At 40.9% G+C, this 17,247-nt stretch overlaps 2 protein-coding genes across 2 annotated transcripts; one reads left to right on the plus strand and one right to left on the minus strand.

Moving 5' to 3' along the window:
- The first annotated feature begins 7,306 nt into the window (after positions 1-7,306).
- Positions 7,307-9,687, plus strand: krt15 (keratin 15). Its single transcript, XM_071504882.1, has 7 exons — positions 7,307-7,881; positions 8,044-8,126; positions 8,245-8,401; positions 8,538-8,699; positions 8,825-8,950; positions 9,070-9,287; positions 9,458-9,687. Exons 1-7 carry the CDS (start codon positions 7,405-7,407, stop codon positions 9,558-9,560), a joined length of 1,326 nt encoding a protein of 441 aa, XP_071360983.1. The 5' UTR covers positions 7,307-7,404; the 3' UTR covers positions 9,561-9,687.
- A 1,636-nt stretch (positions 9,688-11,323) lies between these two features.
- Positions 11,324-15,079, minus strand: krt98 (keratin 98). The gene is made up of 8 exons (XM_071504894.1): positions 14,669-15,079; positions 13,870-13,952; positions 13,569-13,725; positions 12,802-12,963; positions 12,592-12,717; positions 11,808-12,028; positions 11,598-11,608; positions 11,324-11,472 (listed from the first exon to the last, which is right to left on the minus strand). Exons 1-8 carry the CDS (start codon positions 15,005-15,007, stop codon positions 11,375-11,377), a joined length of 1,197 nt encoding a protein of 398 aa, XP_071360995.1. The 5' UTR covers positions 15,008-15,079; the 3' UTR covers positions 11,324-11,374.
- Positions 15,080-17,247: the final 2,168 nt, after the last annotated feature.

Genomic DNA, 17,247 nt, shown 5'->3' on the forward strand with positions numbered 1-17,247 from the left:
ATCTGAAAAATATGAATGGGATATCTGAAAAAATATATTAATATACAGTTATGGCCAAAATTATTCATACCCCTGGAAATTTTTGACTTAAAGTGATTTTTATTCAACCAAGAAGTTTTTTTCTGATTGGAAATGACACAGGCATGTCCCAAAAGATAATAAGAAAATGCACAAGGGGTATAATTGGGGGAAAAAAATTTCTCTGTTTTACTTACATTTGAACAAAAAATAGCATGTCCAAAATTATTCATACCCTTCTCAATAATCGATGGAAAAGCCTTTATTGACTATTACAGCAATCAAACGCCTCTTATAAACGCTGACAAGCTTTTTGCATGTCTCCACTGGTATTTTTGACCATTCATCTTTTGTGATGAGCTCCAAGTCTTTGAGGTTAGAAGGCTTCCTTGCTATCACCCTAATCTTTAGCTCCCTCCACAGATTTTCTATTTGATTCAAGTCGGGACTCTGGCCGGGCCACTCCAAAACGTTAATATTATTGTCGGCTAACCATTTCTTCACCACTTTTGCTGCGTGTTTTGGATCATTGTCATGTTGGAATGTCCAGTGCTGCCCAAGGCCAAGTTTCTCTGCAGACTGCCTGATTTTGTTGAGAATCTTGATGTAGTCTTTTTTTTTCATGGTGCCAATTACTTTGATTAGGTTGCCTAGCTGAAAAACACCCCCAAAGCATTATGTTCCCACCACCATGCTTGACTGTGGGGATGGTGTTCTTGGGGTTGAATGCTTCAATGCTCCTTTTTTACGCCAAATGAAGACCAAACAATTACATTTTTGTTTCATCTGATCACAAAACAGAAGACCAGAAGTCGTCTTCTTTGTCCAGATGAGTTTTTGCAAAGGCCAAGCGTGCTTTTGTGTGCCTTATTTGGAGAAGTGATGTCCTCCTTGGTCTGCAGCCATGGAACCCAGCAGTATGCAGTGTCTGTTTGACTGTCTGCCTTGAGACGTTGGCACCGGCATGGCCCAGATTCTTCAGGATGGCCTTGGTGGTGATCCTCAGATTCTTCTTCACCTCTCGCACTGCCTTTCCAGCGCAGGGGTCATTTTTGACTTCCTACCATGCCCTCTGAGATTTTCCCACAGTGTGGAACTTCTTGTATTTTTTTACTAATTCTTTGTACTGTGGCCACTGGAACTCGAAGACATTTAGATATGGCCTTGTTGCCCTTTCCTGAGCTGTGAGCAGCCACAATGCGCAGCCGCAGGTCCTCACTGAGCTCTTTCATTTTAGCCATGACTTGCCACAGACCAACTGCAGAGAGCTGCTGTTTTTCACCTGTTGAATTGATTAAAATGGCTGTTCCCAATTAATCAGGGTTATTAGAATGCTCTAGAACAGCGTGGACTATTTTGAATGGTATAGAACCATGAACTTTCCCATAGATTGTGACAATCAGCAATGGGTATGAATCATTTTGGACATGCTATTTTTCAAAAAAATGTAAATCGAACAGAGAAATTGTTTATTTTTTTCATTAAAATCTCTAGTATCATATTTTGACACACATCTATGTCCTTTCCAGTCAGAAGAAACTTGTTGGTCAAATAAAAAAATCACTTTAAATCAAAATCTGCCAGGGGTATGAATAATTTTGGTCTTAACTGTATATGTGTCCTGCTGTAAATGTAAAGAGTTCCTTGTGCTCTAAGTTTTTCAAAATGAAGATGTGAAGATTTGGTTTGGTGGGGTCAGCCCCTTGAGTCATCAAAGGCTTTTTCATCTAGGTGGAGCTGTATCAAGTGGAGACTTGAGATCGTCTGACTCCCGGACACAACTGATTCACTTGATATGATGATTCAGTGTGTTTTTAAAGATGATTCAATGTTTGAGACTTTCCCTCTTTCACTGCTTTTGAGCTCCACTTTATTAAGAAAGTTTATCATCAGTGCAATTACAGATCATTAGTGATTCATGCTGCTTCAGCATCTTTGTGCAGGAGAGCAATATCAAGTTTAGGCAAAGAGGACGGGATACACTCACCTCACTGTCCACACCTTACAATTTTTAAATTATGCTTCATGATTAGACAAGACAAAAGTAAGACAAAAAAAACACTGTGCACCACAGTTGGGCTCTTACAGCTTGTGCCTAACATTCATACAGACAGTCCTACTTTAAGTTGAAATCCTACTGTCAGATTTGCCCTTCTGGTGTCAAACCTGCAAACATGCTTTATTGTAAAAGTAAAAAGTTGTCATACACACTGGGCAAATTTCCTGCACATGTGCATTTTGCTGCTGCATTTACTCTGTTGATATTTGATTCACAAAAACAGAAAACTTCATGACTGCATCACATGAGGAAATGAAGTTTTATCCCCAGATGACAGTAATTATCTCTATTATTACCAAACCACAAGCAGTTTAGTGCTTAATTGTGTGCCCATGGGCTTTTCATTAATTTCATTTAAGTTGACTTGGAGTCTCAAAGCGACCGTGAAACCGCTGATTTGAATATTCTGGTTACATATCTTGTTAATGTCAGAAAAGCTGCTCTGCTCAGTTACAGTCCAGAATTCTCTGTTGTAAATTTCCAGACCTGTCGGAGCATGTGAACATTGGAGGTGTTACATAAATTATTCCTTGCATAAAAGGGTGTGTCCTACACCTGCAGGCCATATCTAGATGCAGCAGAAACCAGTTTGGGCCTGAAAGAAAAAACAAGACAGAGGAGCATTGTCAAAAAAAAAAAAAAAAAAAAAAAGCACCTGATTTTTGATGAGTCACCACAGCCCCGACTCCCTCAATAGAAAGTGAGATGTTGTTTTATGTTGGCTTATCCAGAGAGTTACACACCCAGGTAAAAGCACTCTGGGCTATTTCTCAGGTTGCAGTGCATTGTGAACGAACTGTTCTTGTTTCCACTACAAGCTGCAGTTTTTTGTGTCTGTGAGGCACTTCGTACTCAGTCTTAAATGGACATTTTGCATTCTGAGAAGTCATTCTCATTTAGATGAAAAGTGGTTGCAGTATGTGACACAGTAAACATGTCAAAAAGACTTAATGACATGGTTTTTGGCAAAGGCCCTTCAAGTTGAACTCCATGTGCCTTGCATACCAGATGTGATTCACTAGATACAGGACATAAATCAATCAAGGCCTACAGTGAGGTTTGATTTGAAATCTTCTGAAAAGCTGAATGTTCACTTTAGCGAATGGAACATGCACCAGTTCACAGGAGTATCTCAATTAAAACGGTGCATACCTCATTCATACTTTACATTACACAGAAACCAGTCACACCTTGCCCCGTCCTGCCTCAAAAACCATCCCCATTAATCACTCAGCTGACATGAAACTACAACTACCTATTTCCTTTGTCAAAGAAAAGGTGTGTCTGTCTTTTGCACAAAGTTGAATTAACACTAAATTTCTTGATTTTGTTTTCAGTTAGTTAAATCTATCTGTCAAGAGTAGGTTGATAACAGCAAGGAAGCTTATTGACAGAAATACAACCTGTAGGGTAAAGTAGGGTGCTTTGTTAAAACACAACACAAAGTCTCTAATGCTTTTGTGTCTTACTTCAAAAATTCTAAAACAAAAAAGTTTGAACATAAATGTAGAGCCAGTTAATGAAAACATTTGCAGTTTTATTAACTTTTATTTGCAGGTTTGCCAATGCTTTTTTTCAGCAAGGTGTTACTTCAACTCACATGTGCAACCACAGTCTCACCTGCCCATTTCTCTGCCTCCAGACCACAGTGGCCTCACTTTTCTGTTTGCTTTTTCAAATGAACAGATGTCATTTAGCTGCAGGAAAAGATAAAATGCCTGCAATACAATAATAATTAATGCAATCAGGTAAAGTACAAACCTACAAAGATTCTCTAAATGAGACTATCTTGCAGCTACAGCAGACATACTGACTGCAACAAGAACCCTTTTAGAAAGGTTTATTTGCAGCATGTGAAAACATTCAATGCAATGGAAATATAGACGAAACAAATTCAAATTGTCCAAAAAACTAATAAGCTAAAAAAAAAAAAAATCCCCCCAGCCTACTGATTCCAAAGTGACCCAAAAATGTGCATGCACCAGTCAGTAATTTTTACAAATTCTTGAGTTCCTTCTTGTCCACGTTGAACTTGAACCATGAACTCTTATAGGCTATGTTTCTCTAACAGTAAAAGAGTAGCAGCAACCAAACAACAACTTGTGTTTAATATCTGGACTGATGCCATTGCATGTTGCCTGAGGAAAACTGGCACAGTTATGCTTTACATCATTTTTGATAGCAGCAATTACTGTTCAATGTCCTCTTTTCAAAAATGTAATGAATGTTCTTTATGTTGACATGGCCTCTATTATATTTTTATCTCTAAAGTGAATTATTAATTTGTCAGTTGTGAAAAGTGTGTCAGTGTGTTTTTTAGTAGTTATTATTAGTATTTCATGAAATGACAGTGACGTGTGATTCTCACATTGTTGCTGTGTCTTAAATCGCTCACGTTATCATGCCATTAACGTTTGCTCTTATCATTCTTACACTAACTTTACATAAACTAACTCAACCAGAACGTAGTGTAGTAAAATGCTTGGTTTGAACCTCACCACCAGGGCCACACCCTAACACAGGGATGACTGCACAAATATAACAACGTGCCCAGGCTGTGTCGTGCTCTCACATTTATACCAACACTTAGCTGTGCTGGCAGCGGTAAGGACACACATTTAGGAAGTGAAATTATAAGCTAATTGTTTATTGTTATTTATTATTTGCTAATTGCAAAGGTGTTCACCTCTTTGTATTACTCATCCTGTTTTTAAGACTTAACATATGGGAAAAAATGCTTATCTGTAAAAATCAAAGAGGAAGTCTTGAAGGAGTGTTTTTTAATTTATATTTTACTTTTTGCTAACTTGTTATTATAACTTTTTAATTTTTGGGCTGGACTACAACAGCAGGGCCAGCCCTGTAAAGGCAAATGTCCCTGACTGACTGACTGATCATATTTCCACCATTGGTCAGCTGAATACCATGTGACTGAGTTGGAGTTTCCCCATTGGCCATTGCTCTTTCAAAATGATTTTGTCCAAACAGTTTAATTAGGGGGTCATTTACAGCTGGCAACCTAACACATCTGTTGCTACATTTAGAGACTTTTTTCATACAAGACTATATAAACCAACTATATGCCTGGAATGTGTATGGATGCAAACTGTGATCTTAGGGCTACACATACAGGCAGTTACTCAGCTGCCCTGGTTTCCCAGCTGCTTGGAAGCAGAGCAGTGTTTCCAATTCACTGAGCCTTGATTCCATTACGGATTTATTACTGAAGGAGGCAGAGAAATAAGAAAAGCCATTGGTAACTGCTAAGCTAAAGAAACTAGCAGATCTGAGTAGCATGTAAATACCAGCAACTGGAAATGTAACATTATAAGACTCAAAACGAGGCTTTTTTGAAATACACGTCAAACAGAAGGAATTACAAATAAAGTCCTGCCTCTAATACAAGCCTGCCTCAAATAAAGACCTGTTACCTTCTGCAGTTGAGGTAAATAAAGGCCTGGTCATGAGGACATACAGTAGTTGAGAACTGTTGTGGATCCCAGAAAGAGGCTGTGTGCGAGTCAAAATGAGAAAGATATGTGATCACTTGATAAGTAGCACAGCACAGTCTTTGTTTTAAACTTGTGTTTGGGGATTTTGTTGGATGACGCTGTGTTTATAAAGTCAGGATTTCAGCAGCAGCAGATTGGAAATGGCTTAGAAGTTAACGTTTACTCTTAATGGGCTGCGTTTCGGTCACTATTTCATACTTGTTCTGATGACAACAGAAAAAGAAACAGAAAAAGATATGTAAATGAGAACAACTTTATTGGGAATTCGGCTATATTAAAATGCTGTCTTTGTGAGCACAGAGAGTAGGAGAGGAGCAAGCAGATAAATAGCTGACACTAAGCTGAATGCAAATATGATGTGATGATGTCTTGTCTTGTTTATCTACTCTTCTTTACCTTGGAATACATGTAGGCAACACACACAAAAAAAAGACTGCACATTACACTACAGTGTGTACACACAACAGGTTGGTGTGCTGGTGTGAGGTTTCAAACTAATCAGTACCTTGGAGATAATTTATGGCTGTTTAGCACATGCATGGGATGAGTTTGCAATGGTTTGCAACCTTAAAATGAAAAGCAGCAGTGAAAAGAAACATCTGCTTTGTATTACTCCAATTTGTGTATGTGCGCAGTCTGCAGTGGTTATTTGTTAGAGATAAAACAACTCTTTGTTAGATTTAACCACAAACAAAGTGTCTGAAATAATACATGTATTATTCTTATAATTGGCAGTGGTTGAAGTGAAAGAATCCAAAACTAGAAGGAAAAGATTTAATCACCTGCATTTTTTTTATCAAGTCAGCCTTTCCCCAGGCTCAATACACCGTTGAGCAAAATCTCCTAAACAAATGTGAAGAAGCAAACAAGAAAGAGCTTGTCCTTGTTTGTGCATGATGCAATTGCCAAAGCGCAATGCCAAGAACGTACAGGCATATCTGTGGTGAGATTTACAGCAGTGCTTTGCCCAATCTTGATTGAGGCCAGGTCTCAACTGGCATCATGAGTATCCATAAAAACTGCTTGTAGCTGGCAACTCTGCAGGCTGTTGTTGAGCAAAAAAAAAAAAAAAAATGAGAGTGTATAAAATAAAAACTGTGAAAGATGTGAAAAATAACTGAAACTACAAACAGCAAAAGAATCAATGCTTAAAAGGCGATTTTCAGACAAAATAATGCAGAGAGAAGAGACAAAGGCGGGTGAGAAAAATTGTGGCTCTGGCTCAGAGTCAAGTCTATCATACTGATTCACCTTACAGTGTTTACAGTGCCTGTTGCCGTGGTAACAAAGCAGGTTTGACAGTACGGCAGTGTTGCTCAAGAATTATGGCACAAACCCAAAAAAGACACATCGCTGCATGAACACTGTCAAACCTTAATACTTGCCTTGGATTTGCCTGAACAACTAACCTGAGGCAAACAGTAACAGGTGTGGCTCTTTCATAGTTTATAGTGTGATTTATAGAAATAAAAGATAAAGGTTGAATGGAATAATGAAGCCATTATGATTTTATAAGGTTTGCAAGTAGTTCTGAAGTCGGAATGAATTCATTAAATTGCTTAACTGAATAGAATTAGTTTTAATCCCACTTTCTCCACCTAATCATTGCACAGAATGAACCCAAGGGGTGTGTGTGATGTGTCAGGCTGAGCATCCAATTTTAGGTAATGCTCCTCCCTTCAGCCCTGCATGACCCCACCCACACCAGACACAGCAACAGCAGCAGCAGCCCTGTGCAGGATAAAAGGGCACAGAGGCAGAGCTCTGCACCTCAGTCCACCTCTTCTCCAGGGCAGGCAGATCTCCTAAACAGTCATGTTGGCACATAGAACCAGCACATCAAGCGCAATGTCTGGGCGCTCCTTTGGAGGTGGATCCTTGGGTGGCGGCATGGTGCAAAGGTCATACGCCAGAAGTGTGCATGGAGGTGCAGGTGGCAGTGGTGCCAGAATCTCCATTTCGTCTGGCGGTTTCGGAAGTGGTGGAAGTAGCGGTTATGGTTTTAACTATGGAGGAGGTGGAAGCTTTGGAGGAGCTGCAGGCTTTGGAGGGGGTGCAGGCTTTGGAGGGGGTGCAGGAGGAGGTCAGGACTTTGATGTTGGAGCCAATGAGAAGGCCACCATGCAAAACCTGAATGACCGTCTGGCCTCCTACCTGGACAAGGTGCGCAGCCTTGAGAAGGCCAATGCTGAGTTGGAGATCAAGATCCGCCAGTTCTTGGAGAGCAAGACCGCCCCTACTGCCCGAGACTACTCTGCTTACGAGGCCACCATTGCTGACCTACAGGGAAAGGTATGTGACACGACTTCTGAGTCCTGAATGTTCCTCTGTAATTTATCATGCAATGCAACTATCAGATGGGTATGTTTATGCACTGGAAGTTAAACTTAATCCAAGTGGCAATGCATGTGTTTGCACTAATAATGCAACATGACATATTTCTTTGTTACGCAGATCCAGGATGCCACCCGTGTCAATGGAGGGATCTATCTGGCCATTGACAATGCAAAACTGGCAGCAGACGACTTCAGAACCAAGTAAGCATGAGAATAAGAGATAGAAAGTGTGTGACAGTGAGGCAACAAGATCTGCAAATATTAAAAATGTACACGCTGATGTTAAGGTAAAAATGTCTGATTTCTCTCTGCCTCACAGGTATGAGAATGAGCTAGCCATGCGTCAGTCAGTGGAGGCAGACATCGCCGGGCTAAAGAGACTGTTGGATGAGCTGACACTGGCCAGATCAGACCTGGAGATGCAGATAGAAGGCCTCAAGGAAGAGCTGATCTTCCTCAAGAAGAACCACGAGGAGGTGAGTCACAAACACTAAACATCTGAGTCAATTTGCATTGCAATTCATTTGCACTTTTTTTGAATGTAGAAAAAACAAAAAAATCTACTCAACAACTCAGCAAACATCCACATCTTACCAAACTGTTTATTAACAGGAACTGGCAGCCATGAGGAACCAGATGACTGGACAGATCAATGTAGAGGTGGACGCAAAGCCGCAGGTAGATCTGGCCAGCATTATGGCTGAGATCCGTGAGCAGTATGAGGGTGTGGCTGCCAAGAACCAGAGAGAACTCGAAGCCTGGTTCCAGACAAAGGTAATACCGTACCAATACCATGGTGGTTTTATTTATTAACTTTGCAATTTCTCATTGCCTGCTTAGACTGATTACAAAGGTATGTAGTAATATAAAACATTAATATTCTCCCATGTCTACCGCAGACAGAGGCGCTGAACAAGGAGGTGGCAGCCAGCACAGAAGGTCTCCAAACATCCAAGTCAGAGATCACTGAGATCCGTCGCACACTGCAGGGCCTGGAGATCGAGCTACAGTCACAACTAAGCATGGTAAATGAAAAAGATCTGAGGCAAATCTCTACTCTTCTTTACCTGGTGTACCCACAGTATTTTTCAGGTTACTCATTGTTCCTCCTCTCCATCCTTCCTCTAATCTCGTCCTCCTCCAGAAAGCGGCCCTGGAAGGCACCTTAGCCGACACAGAGGCACGTTATGCCATGCAGCTCCAAGGTCTCCAGATGCAGGTGACGGGCCTGGAAGAACAACTGATGCAGCTCCGTGCTGACATGGAACGCCAGGGCCAAGAGTACAAAATGCTGCTCGACATCAAGACACGGCTGGAGATGGAGATCGCAGAATACAAGAGGCTGCTGGACGGAGAGGGCAGGTAAGAGAGGAAATAAGGGATGGAGGGAAGGAATAGTACTTCGAAAGATGTAACTTACCTGCAGAGAAAAATTCTGTTGTCTCACCATAAACTAATAACCGTCTCTCTCTGGAAATTTAACCATTGCAACGGTTTTAATGGATACACTGTACTTTTCCCCTCTTTCACAGTGTCGGTATTGGCGGTTCTTCAAAGAGCAGTTCAAAGGTTATTGTGGTAACAGAGGAACTGAGGGACGGCAAGCTGGTGTCCTCCTCTACCACCACCGCATAATCTGTCTCACACAGCAAACACAACACAAGGGGCAACAACTGAAGGCAACAGGCTCAACAACTGAATCCAAAACAAAACCTTCACATGCGAATGTGAATGCAATAAAAGGCTCCTAGTTTGCTCACTATCATTTTGTCCTGTTTGTTTGATTCATTTGTGTCTGCTTATTTCCAAATAATGTCATGATGGTACATTACATTACATTTTTTTTGCATACATAAAAGGTCCTATAAAAATACACATTTCATTTAATTCCTGATCGGAGTTCATTTAAGTATTTGGCAGCTCTGAGATAGGATTGTTTTGACAAATGTGTGGGTAGGTGGCTTGAAGCTGGAGTACCAAGTTTGTCAACCACAATTTAAATTGGACATAAAAGGATGAAGAAAATGAGGCTGTGAATATAAGGTTTCTGAATGCATCCTGAGAGTAGAGAGGAATAATGTTCTCCTCCAGTAAGTTCAGCACCTAAACCCAACAGGCTGTACAGTGTTCAGCAGCACAGTCGTACAGTTCTGTGTTAAAAAAAGTAGCAGATGAACTCAGGGATTTTTCTGTTGCATTGTGATGGACTGACAACTTCTCAAGGGAAATTTCTTCCACCTAATGCATCCTGGGATAGGACCCAATCCCTCATTACACTGGTTAAAGCTGCATAAATCAATGTTTGGCCACTAACAGGCAGAACAAGCATTTTAAGAAACTGATACAAGACAGCACCCATCAATCCACCGCAGTGCGTACACCGAAACATTTGATCTCCTCCTGGACTTGTTGCCACATGAAAATAGCTTTTCTAGGCTCTTGAAAAAAATTATGAATCATAAACCTTAATGGTATAAAAAACTCATATTACAAAAACTAATAATAGACCTGTTCGAGGTGTCCTGTCAAGAGTTTTACAGATATCTGTAAAATGTGGTCTATGAGTAAACTTTTTTTAACTTGTAGTACTGCAGTTGGCCACTGAGACAAATCAACAGGACTGACTTGCCGTTCCTTTTCCAGCTCTCTTAATACTGTGCTTCCATGGGTCAGAGGAACTCGAACCCTAGCTGACAAACACATAGTCCTAATATTGTAGTTGTCAGCTAGGTGACACACAAGCAAACAATAACTAGCAGAAACACAGCACCATTACAATCCCTCCGGAGCCATATAGCCTCCTAATTTATGTAAATTCTCTATTTTGTGCCTCTTTAATCTGATAAATTGTCCATATTCTCAACTAGCTAGATGCAAATATTATACTCGCCATCCTGTGTTTACTGCACCTATAACCTAGTCTGTCTGTTGTTTGGTGCTCACTATGTATTGTACAGTAAGTTTATCAGAGCTTGTTTGCTAAAAAACAGCTGGTGGGCGAGAGCAGCACTGAACCTAAATAATAAATGTGCTGTAAAACAAAAACTAGGAGCTTAGAGAGGCTAACAAGCTCCACAGAGCTGTAAAGTTGGGGGATTGTTATTTGTGAGTTTGTAATTATGAGTGATCCCTTTGACATAACATATATTCAATAATTGTCAGTATAAAAAAATTATGAATGCATCTTTTAGTACTGCTTAACACCACCTGAAAATCTGGTTTTCGTTGAGCTTTAACTGCTCACCTGGTTGCAGGGATGTATAGGTGCACTGCAGGACACACTGTTGGGTGTGCCCTGATATTTGTACAAAAAAACATTCATTATCCGTCAGTGAGGAACAATAGAGGTGGAAACATGAGAGACTGTGCTTATTACAGAGTTACACCACAGCAGAAACTTTCATTCAACTGCATGATCTTTATTGATTTTTGCTAAGACTCCCAATTTTTCACTCAATCTGATCTACGTCCACATCAACAGTCTTGCTGCTCTCAACCACCTTTCCATCCACGACTGTCTCCACCACTGTGATGACCTTTGTGACCACTGAGGAAAAGAAAAGAAACAATTATGAGCAAATCTCAGACATATCTCAGAACTTTTGTATCTTTGGTAGTTTTATATTTGGTATTTTAATGATAAATAAGAATATGTATGTGAAAATTGCTTACCTTGTTTTGAGCTAGTAATTGATGGAAAAAGAAAGAAGGAAACATTAGTCTGGAACACAGGCTTTCTACATTGTCATAAAATGTTTTCAACTTGAGTTAATATGTTTTCTGTGCAGTCTCTAAATCCCCTCCGCATCTGTCCCACAAGCTTCTCATCATATTTTCTGAATTTTCTCCATCCCGTGTTTCTCTCTCTTCCTCAGGTCTCACCTGTCATCCTCCCCATCCAGCAACCTCCTGTACTCTGCGATCTCCAGCTCCAGCCGGGTCTTGAGGTCCAGCAGCATGTCGTAATCCTGCTTGTTGCTGGCAATGTTGGCGTAGATCTGGGACAGCTGAGCCTCCAGGCTTGTGACCATGTTCTGGAGGCTTGCTAGCTGTGCGGCGTAGCGTGCCTGAGTCTCTGCCAGGGTGCCCTCCAGAGACGCTTTCTGTTGGGGTTAGAGGAGGCAGATGATTCAAATTCAGGGATGATACATGATGCTGGTAAAACGGTGTTTAGCCATCATCATGTGTTTCTGCGCACCTGCAAGCTAGCAGCAGGTTAGCTTATCTTAGCGTAAAGACTGGAAACAGCTAGCATGGCTCAGTCTAATGGTAACAAAATCTGTCTACCAAGTCTGGTTTGTATGTTTAATTCAGACAAAAACTGGAGCGTAAAAGCCACATGCCAAAGTATTTTTTGGTCATGCCCAGTAACTTCCTGGAGTCTTGCTTTCACCATGAAATTGTCACATCAGGGATCAGTAGTCCTGATGCTAAGCTAAGCTAACTGGCTGCTGGTGGTAGCATCATATTTGACGCACAGACATGAGAGTGGCATCAATTTTCTCGTCTAACTCTTGGCAAGAAGGCCAATAAGCATACTTCAAACCTACTTTAAACCTACCATTTCTATAAACATATAGTGCTGTTAATATGTGTTGTCTTGAGAATATAGTATCAGCATCAAATCCAGTAGATAATCAATCTTTATTCGTATATGTTGACATACCATGCTCAAATGGGACTGCAGTTCAATCTGAAGCCTCTGGAGGGTGCTCTTCAGGTCCTTAATCTCTGTGCGGGACGTCACCAGAATCTCTGTGTTTGTGATCACATCCTGCTCCACCGCGGAAATCTGGGCAGAGGCACATTACATGTGTTACATAAGATCAACAGCAGATTACTGCTCATGTGCTCGGCAATAACTGTAACTTCTCACCTTGTTCTGATACCACGACTCGAGTTCTTTGCGGTTCTTGGCGATCACTCCCTCGTAGTGATCTCTGATCTCTGTCATAACCTGGTTCAGGTCTGTAGAGGGAGTAGCATCCACAGCCACATTGACCTGGCCGCCCATTTGACTCCTCAGCAGAACCATCTCCTGCAGGGGTCAAAGGGAAACACCTTGATCAGCTGTGATGACTCAAAATATTTTATTATTTTTGTTGTACTGTATGCATTATTTTGGGTTCTTTGATCTCTGTTCACTGTGTGTGTGTGTTCAGTGTGTCTGAGCATGTGTGTGTTGGAAAAACAGTGGCAATGAGCTAATGGAGGGAGAGAAGAATACCAGGAAGTGTGCAGAGGGAAGATGGGCAGCATTAGGAAAAGGGAGAAGTCGGCAGACCTGTTTACAAAAGCATTGACCTAACATAGTACTTCCTCAGCGTTAGCAGAGGTAAGGCAAAGGTCGTGTGTGTGAATTGTGAGCAGCTTAGGCCACAACAGAAGGCTATGATGACGAATAGTGACAACTTCAGCTAACGGTGAATAGTCGGTGTATTTACCTCCCTGCTGCTTAAAAGATGACTCACCAGTGTGGTAACATACTTTCAGGTCATGTGCATACACAGTGTGGGTGTTGGCCTGTGTGTAGGAATGTGTTGTGTGATGACAGATGTAAAAACTGCTGCTTGTGAAACCAAAGTGAAAAAACCATGAACAGGTTAAAATGGGTGCACCTCTACTAGCTGGCCCTCATCTCACCTCTTCGTGGTTCTTCTTGAGCATGATGAGCTCGTCCTTCAGGGCCTCATACTGACTCTCCAGATCCATCCTGGTCAGATTCATATCATCCAGCACCCTCTTCAGTCCAGCGATGTCTGCCTCCACAGCCATCCTCATGGCCAGCTCGTTCTCATACCTGAGGGGGGCGACACACAGGAGGACGGGCAAATGGACAGGTCAGAGAGGTTAGAGCGGGTTGTTAAGATTAGAAGTGTGAAGTTTCACTTATGTGGCAGGGTAGAGGGGGGCTGGGGCATTAACACACAGGGAGAACACTCACTTCATCTTGAAATCATCAGCAGCCAGTTTTGCATTGTCAATGTCCAGGATTGTCTTGGCATTGAGTCTGGAAGCAATACGAATCTGAGGAGGAGAAAAAAACAAAACAAGGAAACATGTAAGAAGAAATACAGTCGAGCTCATGTTTCATACAGTTTTACTGTACACAACATCCCAACTGATTAAGGATTTTTGAGATTGATACTGACGTTTGAAAGCTGAAATGGTTGGTGTTGACATCAACCATTTCAGCTTTCAAATGTTTGAAGGGTGTCCTTTAAGATTTTGGTTCTTTAAGTGTTGTAACAAATAATTGTACCCAGGAAGGATGGTTCACATAAAAGTAATACTAACATATACACAGATAAAGTCATATATATATCGTTTTTAAGCTTCAATAGAAAAAAAATACATATGCTGTGCAGAATTGATATATTGTAAAAAGTTGGCCCCTATTACCAACTTTCTGATAAATCAGTCAGACTCTGTTTTGCACCTGCACTGTATTCTTATGTAATTATCACTGTGAAACTGAATGCTGCCTTCAGGATGTGATGCGCAGTTTGAATGAATCTGGTATGACAGTTATGAACATGATCTGCTTTCTGTTTTTGTCATGTACTCACCGATGAGATGGCCCAATTCTGAACTATGACAATAATGGATCTCTAACTGGAATGGCAGGTGTCATACAGTACATACCAACCCTCTATTCACCCACTCACAGTGACATTAAAAAAACATTAGAAAGATGAGAAGAGGAAGATAACCGAAACACCCCCATGGCTCCTTCCTCTTACCTTGTCCTTCAGGTCATTGATGATGGCAAAGTAGCTGGTGTAGTCGTGGCAGATTACGGTTTTGTTCTGGTACCACTCTCTGATCTGCTTGTCCAGGCGGTCGTTCTCCTTCTCCAAGGTGCGCACCTTCTCCAGGTAGGAGGCCAGACGGTCGTTCAGGTTCTGCATGGTGGCCTTCTCGTTGGCACCAACGTGGAGGTCCAGGCCGTCAGCCAGGTTGAAGCCTGCAGGTGATGGTGCATAGCTCATCTGGGATGAGGAAATGCGAGTGCCACGTCCACCTGCTCCGCCGTAAACGCTCATGGTCTTCTGGCCGTAGGATCTAGTGCTGAACGACATGTTGGAGAGTCTGGATCTGGACCAGGTAGGATTACTGGAGTTGATCTGCAGTTGAAAGCATCACTTCGGTCTCCTTGGTTATATAGCTGCCACACACAGCAAAGTGGGAAGGGCTAGGAGGGACAGTTGAAAGGGAAGAATGTGGCTGACAGGCTTCCCCACTACTCCTCTATACAATCTCTCCATCAACACGGGTGTGGTGACTGGTGGGTAGGGGTTCAACCGCCCCCTTACAGGTCAAACTCGTGATTCCACATTTTACGGTTTCTTAATGAAAGGGCATTCCTTGAATGCCACACAGTTCATTTTTCCATAGTACTGAACCTTTAGCAGTTTGTAATTGGAGCCTTCCTTGTTTGGTTGCATTAAAACAGGTTTGGAGACACAAACATAGACTGTATAATTGAAAACAATGTATTCCTACAGAAGAAACTCCTATGTGTGTATTTTACTGAACCAAATTGCTCACAGCAGTGACAAAAATTGCACATACCAGCGACAATTTCACCAGAGTGAAACCTGTGGCCAAAGGTTGAAGGCAAGACATTTCTGTGTTAGCCATGGCTATTTTTGTCACGCAAGATTGTAGCTGTGATGTTCAAGGTTGTTTTAATTAACATTTATGCAATGGAGGCATATGAATGAATTTCAGTTTGTATTCAACTGATAAAACCCAAAGGTGCCCGGCCTACCTGGACTTACAAGAAGCTACTTACAATAGCAACAGAAGCAAAAGAAAACAAAGGAAAATCAGCAGAACACACAGTACTGTAGCCATAACATATCAGAACTGAACTTACATTAAACATACAGTGCTTTCATGGCTTGAACAAAAACTATGCTCAAACACCTTGTCTGTAAATATGTACTGTAATCTACATTTATCAAACAGGAAAATCTTACCTCAAAGACCGGGTCAGAACAAATGGTCGAACATCTCACTATCATCCTCGTCCACTTCCTGTCCTCCTAACTGGATTAAAACAGACTTCTGAATCTGCTCAGGTTAGGGGTGACGTATTGCTCTGGATGGTAAATGTTCTCAGTTCAGGTCCTCTGCTCTTGATAATTCATAACCATACTAGTTTTTTTTTTATTGAAAAACCTGTCAACTGTAAGATGGATTGCCATGAAATGTTGTATAGACATTCATACTCCCCTCAGGATGAATTGTGATTCCCTGACCTTTCACCTAGTGCCACCACCAGGTTAAATTCATCCAGTATAACATATGACTAAATATTTGTAATTGCTGATGGTAACATTTAGCTAAAAGCTTCATCCTTACAGAACCACTAGCATGGCTGTAGACTCCTTTAATAACACTACAAGGCAACCTGCACACACTGCAAACCAAACTTTGAAAATATCTCTTCAGGCTTTCTTTCCCATGAATAGTTATTTTCATCACATTAAAAAAAAGATTTGTTTAATTATTTGTTAACTAACCTGTTCCACAGTCACTCCTTTGTTTAACTTCACATTGACTTCCACCAAATGTCACCACACACTGTAGGTTATATAAGAAATGCGACATTGTATGATAATATCCTTAAAACATGCACCTCACACAAACAAACTGGAAATCTGTGAAACATACAGGTTAATTATTTGCACTTAAGTACATCATTGTTTCTTTACTTACATTTAATATGACATGAATACATAACCACCTTCACTGATGCTCAGAACATTATATACAGTTTCTTTTTGAATGTGGGCTGGTGTTCATGAGCAGGGGTGATTAAGGTAAGGTGTTTTAGTCTGTGGACACGCAGCTTTCATTTTTTATTTTTTCTTCACAAATACACAAAACAAACAAAACAGTTATCCGACACTAGGATTGCAACATAGATGGTGAAACCCTGACATTTACAGGGGTCAAAGACAAGGACAAATATTGTACGTTTGACTCCACTACATCTCTATGAAGTACATGTTACTTTGATGCAAAGGTTTTAGTCTATGGAATGAATTGTCTTTTATTTTGAAAGATGTGACAGACCATACATTGTGTTTTAACTTGGTGGTGGCCTGAAAATGGCTACGTTAGATAAAAACGAGACAGAAGATTCTTCACCAGAGCACCCAAAGCCTCAGCTTAAATCCATGTCTGAAATTTTAGAAACAAAGATTCATTTCTTTTTATATGTTTGCTGTTTTTACCACAACCAAACTTCATCACTGCTTACAAAGAAAAAATAAAAAAAACGACAATGACTCCTCAATTATGTTTTATG

The sequence above is a fragment of the Trachinotus anak genome, unplaced genomic scaffold (genome assembly GCF_046630095.1).
Source record: "Trachinotus anak isolate AG129_WGS33_773 ecotype Australia unplaced genomic scaffold, CSIRO_AGI_Tana_v1 ptg000019l, whole genome shotgun sequence".
Classification (NCBI taxonomy): Eukaryota; Metazoa; Chordata; class Actinopteri; order Carangiformes; family Carangidae; genus Trachinotus; species Trachinotus anak.

What these genes read in the sequence shown, in the direction of transcription:
- krt15 (XM_071504882.1), top strand. Translation starts at nt 7,405, where the DNA reads ATGTTGGCACATAGAACCAGCACATCAAGCGCAATGTCTGGGCGCTCC. An exon ending in TTGCTGACCTACAGGGAAAG is followed by an intron (nt 7,882 to 8,043) that starts GTATGTGACACG and finishes TTTGTTACGCAG; the next exon opens with ATCCAGGATGCCACCCGTGT. An exon ending in TCAAGAAGAACCACGAGGAG is followed by an intron (nt 8,402 to 8,537) that starts GTGAGTCACAAA and finishes GTTTATTAACAG; the next exon opens with GAACTGGCAGCCATGAGGAA.
- krt98 (XM_071504894.1), bottom strand. Translation starts at nt 15,007, where the DNA reads ATGTCGTTCAGCACTAGATCCTACGGCCAGAAGACCATGAGCGTTTAC. An exon ending in GCTGATGATTTCAAGATGAA is followed by an intron (nt 13,726 to 13,869) that starts GTGAGTGTTCTC and finishes CGCCCCCCTCAG; the next exon opens with GTATGAGAACGAGCTGGCCA. An exon ending in TCAAGAAGAACCACGAAGAG is followed by an intron (nt 12,964 to 13,568) that starts GTGAGATGAGGG and finishes TGACCCCTGCAG; the next exon opens with GAGATGGTTCTGCTGAGGAG.